Source organism: Copadichromis virginalis, linkage group LG23, assembly GCF_057382275.1.
Source record: "Copadichromis virginalis isolate Kocher_CV1m ecotype Utaka linkage group LG23, C_Virginalis_male_GT1.1, whole genome shotgun sequence".
Lineage (NCBI taxonomy): Eukaryota > Metazoa > Chordata > Actinopteri > Cichliformes > Cichlidae > Copadichromis > Copadichromis virginalis.
In genome coordinates, this window is record NC_140639.1 from 4,481,178 (window position 1) to 4,487,177 (window position 6,000).

At 39.7% G+C, this 6,000-nt stretch overlaps 1 protein-coding gene across 1 annotated transcript in view; it reads right to left on the bottom strand.

Moving 5' to 3' along the window:
* Positions 1-5,765, bottom strand: part of LOC146680038 (disintegrin and metalloproteinase domain-containing protein 10) — a 30,501-nt gene extending 24,736 nt beyond the window's left edge. The window contains exons 1-4 of the mRNA XM_085449554.1: positions 5,596-5,765; positions 3,344-3,491; positions 2,978-3,096; positions 2,217-2,372 (exon numbers count right to left, since the gene is read on the bottom strand). Coding sequence (XP_085305680.1) covers positions 2,217-2,372; positions 2,978-3,096; positions 3,344-3,491; positions 5,596-5,656 — 484 coding nt within the window. The 5' untranslated portion in view covers positions 5,657-5,765. The remainder of the gene's footprint in view (positions 1-2,216; positions 2,373-2,977; positions 3,097-3,343; positions 3,492-5,595) is intronic.
* Positions 5,766-6,000: the final 235 nt, after the last annotated feature.

Here is a 6,000-nt window from a genome sequence, read left to right on the forward strand (position 1 = left end):
ACTCATGAACACATGGTCGTTGCCCAAATTAGATCTTTGATCTAACAGTTATTCAGTGGAGTCACAGTTTGCCCGATGATGTCATTTGCACACTAACTGGGAAGTTGCTTGGCGATCCTACTTCAGATATTTCTCATCAACCCACGTCTTCTCTATTTATGCAATTTATGAAACTTAAATACAGCTAAAGGTACTTCCCACTATGAATGACACTTGCTGAGTATTTGTTTGAAATAATGTAAGAACATTTTGATGCATCTTCAGCCATTTTCACAAATGCACTGAACCTTTCTGAATTAATCAAGACTGAAGTGTCTAGCCACGTTGGAACAGATTAAATGGTATTAAAACAGCAAAATGCAAAGTCTGTGTGGGGTCCTGTTGTGCAGATTTACCCAATGTGAGACTTGCCTCCTGGAAACTCGGATTAGGAAGCACCCTCACCTGGATTTTAAGCAGTGAGAACAAAAGCTAAAAAGATTCATAATAAATAGAAATGTTAAAAAAGTGAATTCTCATAATCACAATGGAAAGTCAATGATATGTTTAGGTAAACTTAAAAGATATATAAAAATGTAAAACTAAAAAATTTCCTTCCTTTTTGGTATTGTTAATTTGTTACACTGATAGTTATAAACTGCATTTTTGCAACATAATTGTTTTTTTTACACATCTAGGGGGCAACCAGCTTCCTCTATCTTTATTTATGCAGCCCTGAAATTAAACAAATTTGTTTCTTATTGCCTTTTTGATAGTATTTACATGCATAACTTAGTGTTTAGTACGTGGGTATGTCCCTAAGATATGTCTATGCATTTTAACTTTTTTGCATGTAGTTTAATGACCTTTAATGGTATGATTGAATTAGCCAAAACAGATACTGATAATTTGAGTTTTTATTCAAATTTTTAAATGACCAGGACAATACTGACCATCATCTATGGGTGGAAGACTAGCTGAAGGGTTCCCACAGTGCAGACAAAATCGACTTGGCACATTGTTCGTATGTTCCTTAATGTTACCACACTGCACTATGATGATTTGCTGCAATATGTCCGCTCCTGGCTTGACCTGTCCCCCAGATCTGAAACATGTTATGGCATCAGGGACTGAAAGTTCCTCATGCGTCCCTTGTTGCCTCCACACGACACCCACGGGAAGTGGAAATATACACAAGAGCAGACGCATTATGTCACCCATCTCGTGGTCTAATTTACCACTTTGTTTAGAAGCATTGATTGTTTATTTATCATCTGCAAAATCTTTCACAGCTTCCTGCAGATATGCTGGCCTTGTGAATGAAAGAGCAGGATGTTAACAGCTGCGATGCTATCGCATGCAAAGTTTGGATACAGCTTTGAAAGACGCTGAAGGAACGGCAGGAGGATTAGGGAAGAAAGGCAGCCGCGGAGTCTGTGCAGACTTCTGGAGAAACGGTGGGGGGAGACGGGGTTTCTTGCACAATGTGAATTATGTTTCCAGTAAAAAGCTTTCTTGGAAAAATTCAGATACTATTGCAAATGTGCACCTTCAGCAAGGGAATCACACTTTGGCATCCACATTGATTCATATACTCTTTGACGGTTGTCTGATGTACCCCATCTGGATAGATCATATGATCCTTAGCCAAACCCAAATTCATCTTAATCTGTTGTTGTAGAAATTGTCTCCAAAGCCCTCAAACCCTGAAGAAGTCGCCACATATTGCCTTTCTTTCTTCTTCTCCTTATTTTAGAAACCTACCTCCTTCTCTCACTCCTCTTCCTCCTGATTTAGGCCCAAGCCTCACCCACCCCTCCTGTTTCAAGAGTCACACCATCTTTGGTTTATCTTTTCTTTGGCCAGTGCCCAGGCAGTGAGGGCCCCTACACCCCCTCTTAAAGGGCTTTTCTGTTACATTATAAGGTCCCCGGGTACTACACTGACCTGTAGTAACATTAGTTTGAGAACTACAGGCTGCAGATACTACACAAGCGAGGAGCACTGAGGATGAAAAATAGTGGGAAAGGCGTGTTGCTGTAAAACTGCCAAAAGGGCCATTAATCAAGCTATTGATATGTTTATGCCAAAGACCAGGAAATTCAGGTCATGGTGTATCATTTGGATTGCAAATGCACAAATATCCTGCACAGTGAGCATTACTGGGACCCTTACTCCAGAGGCACTAGAAGTTTGAGTGCAGGACAACCTTTTCATTGAAGTCGAAGCAGTCTTACCCATGTCGTCCTCACGGTAGATTATCGAGTGGTGGTCTGCTGGACTGCTGGTGTATCTGTCAGATGGCTCTATGTGATAAGTCCCATTTTCTGTATGGATAGTTCCCTCAAATTGTCCCTGTAACACAGAGCCATGGCATGCGGAGGCAGGTTCACCTGCATGACCAGGGCAGGAGAGACGGGGATTAGAGAGAGGTGAGATTATATATGATACTGACAGAAACCTGAATACAGGAGGCAGCAACTGCACACACAAGGTGAGGTATGGGGTAAGAGAGAAATCAGCCTTTTGCAGCTCAGATTACTTTTTAAAATCTTTTTATATATTTTGCATATTCTGTTGTATTTCTTTTGTTGTACATTGCGTAGTTCTTCATAATGGTTTCTAAATTATAATTCACTTTATTTATCTATTCTGTTTGGCATCTGTGGACAGCAAAGAAAGAATTTCATTGTACAGGGAAATCTGTTTCTTTCCATTGCATATGAAAATAAACCTTGAAACCTGAGACTTGAATGAGAACTTTTGAAATTCTTCAGAGGATCTTTTATCCTTGTGCCCAGCACGGTTTATTTTGGCCTAATCAATGTGGAGCTATTACTAAAGATGTTTCTTCAGGTGGAACTTTCCAGATCAAGCCGAGGTTAAATTCTGATTGTAGTGAAATTGGTTAAATAGATTTTTCCTTTTTCTTTTTTTGCAAATGTAGACAAATTGTTTGGAGTCCCACAGGATGACAGGATATCTCTCTGATACCAACCTTCTAGTATTCCTGAGTAGATGTGGAAAAGATCAACATACGTTGAATCATTTTCACTGACCAGTGTAAAGTCTTTGGAAAATACTGCACTGTTTTGCCTCAAAAGCAGGTGGAAAGTCCTGAAGGGAAGAAAAACACAAACAGCTTACAGATGTGGTCAAAGCTTTGTAGTGTTGTGGGAAGTATGCAGATCTATAATCTCCTGAGATATATGGACTAATGAGTGACTAATGTCTGACATGTGTTACAGGTTTAGGAGCAACAACAAAGAGTTTGCACAATCAGGTATTTCCTAATAGTTTAACCAAAGAGTTGCATATAGACAGACATTTTCAACCAGTCGCTCAGACGGAAATATGAATTTACCTGTGAAAAGCAGTAAAATTCAAATGCAGTGTATAGTCCTGAGATTGTGTGGCTCTCTTGGCTCTCAAGTGCCTCCTGTGAAGATCTTCCCTGTCGTAAGACAAGCCCTCGTAATACTTTATGTAAGGACTGATGCTACTCACGGCACCTGTTGGAAAGGAAGATGTTCCTATTACTGAGGAAAAGCAACATTTTGAAAGTATTTTTGTTTCTAATTTTCAGGTAACTCTGATTTTAACAGCTTGTGACTGCAATTCTCTATGGCTGGATATCAGCATCTGAGCCAAATCCTGATTGATAGTGATCTATTCCTGCCTTATCCGCACTTGTAGTTGATTACAGTTTGTGGGCATCTGCTTGATGCAGGAACAGTTTGGTGATAATCTGTACCGTTTTCAAAATGATAGAGCACCATTTCACAAAGCAAAAGTGATAACTAAAGGCTTACAATAAATCAAATTAACATTATGTTCCTATTGCTGAGAAGTTCCAGTCACCCGTTTCAACTTATCTAATTAGTGGTCATAGTGGGGTCTCAAGTCTGTTGCAAGGCCAACACAGAGACAGACAACCATTCGCACCTACAGGCAATTTAGGATAACTAATTAAACCGCATGTATTTGGACTGTGGGAAAAAGCCAGAGTAAGAGAGAATCCACACAGAAAAGTCTTACCCAGATGGTGTATTTGAACCCCAAACCTTCTTGTTGTAAGGCACCAATGCTATAAGCACAACGCCACCATGCTAGCCAACTGAGAAGCTCACTAAACCTTATCCGACTGAGAACCTTTGGTCGGTCCTTATAAAGCAGGGGATCAAACGGAAACACTTGACCAGCTTCAAGCACTGATAAGGCAGGAATAGTATGCCATAAATAAAGATAACAGTCCAGAAGCTGATATCACATTGTGGTTCGAAATATAATAGAAACATGTTCAAAAAGATCAGATGAACAAAATCTGAAGGTCCCGAATTTGCACCACTGCCAAAGCTTGGTCATGACTGTAAGCAGCCTTTACAGAGTGATTTGTACTTGGCACACTACACCACAAAGTCAATCCTGATGCAGATGACACATTCCTAATCTTAAAAAATCCTTGTTTATTACAGGAAACATATTCGGTTTTTTAAACACAATCTTTACTCTGTTTTGTTTTCCAGCAAGTTGTGTTTGCAGCTGTTGGAGGTTAAACAGCAGGGGAGTTGTTTTGGAGTTGAGCCTTGTTATCTAGGGCCATTCTAAGATGCTAAGGTTTTGAAATAAATGTTGCTGTGCTTTATTAATGTAAACCTAAACCAGAAATGTGATTGTTACTAAGTGTCAACATTCACTCTCTCAGTAAGCAATGGTTTGTAAAAAGTTACTTTAAAATTAGACATGAATCCAAGTCTGCTATTCATTCTATTAGTAGCTTTATAGTGCAGTGGTTTACACATGGGCATAGCAAGAAAAACATCCACAGTTCAATGACAAATAGATACATATTCCTTGGAGGATGTGCCAGGAAGCATCTGGTGTAAAAATTTGCTAAATCAGATATGTGGGGCTCCCCCTCTTGAATGAGAGCATCAAAAGTAGCTGCTTCTAAATTCTCAAAAATATCTTTATTCTTTTTGGAAGATTTTTTAATTAGTTTCATTGTTAAAGCAAAGAAATATTAAACATTTTGAATATACATAACTTGTTGGACTTCAACATGACTTCCGATCAAACTTTGCTAAGCACATTCATGCTCCAAGGGGAAAAAATAAATCCAGCAATAAACCCAAATTTATCCTAAATAATCTTTCCAGACAATATCCTCTTGGCACAATCACAACAATTTTAACTGTCTGTCTGCCTAAAACTAATCTGCCATCTACTGAGTGTTTTCTGGCTAACTGCAGAAACCCTTGAGGGAAGAAAATTATAATTCCCTGTAGCTTGCAGCCATTTTTAGTTGCCCATCATGAGTGACTCCCGCATAAATACACTATAATACACTCCAATAAGCAAGACTAAGTGAGCAAAACATTTTTCTCCACTGCTGATAACACTTTGCAAGAGCACACTTCTGTACAGCATTCCTGAGGGGACAGGTTGAGGCATGTCTCGCCCAGGACAGACCAGTCCACCAAAACACAGCCATTTCATACACACACAGACACTCAGGCAGACTGACGCTCACATACGCACATGTGACTACAAACAGCCCTGCTTATTTTAGGTGCAGTCCTAAGACCTCTTATTCAGACAGTATTTAGAATCTACCTGTAATCCATTCATGGCAGCCCACAAGCAAAAGCAGCAAACAGCAGTGTTGGACCCCCATCGTCTCCTCATTGGGGCGCTCTTCTCCTTTCCTCACCTCTCTCTGTCTTTCTCATCTCATTTCTCCTTACCTTTCTCTTCAGCTTATCTCGTACCTGTGGTTTCCCACACTGGAATGTGACTACTTATAAAATTCAAGCCATGACACAGGAAGATATGAACACTGACACACTGGAGAGGCACATTCAGACTTGTTTGCTAACAGATACCTGCGCAGTTGCAGGAAGTTTTTCAAATGAAGTTGTGAGATATGTTTCTCAAATAGTTAGCATAGCGCAGAGATTCTCACTTTTTTTTTTCTGGTATGTCCAAAAAATCAGCCCTCACAACCAGCATATTCTGGGG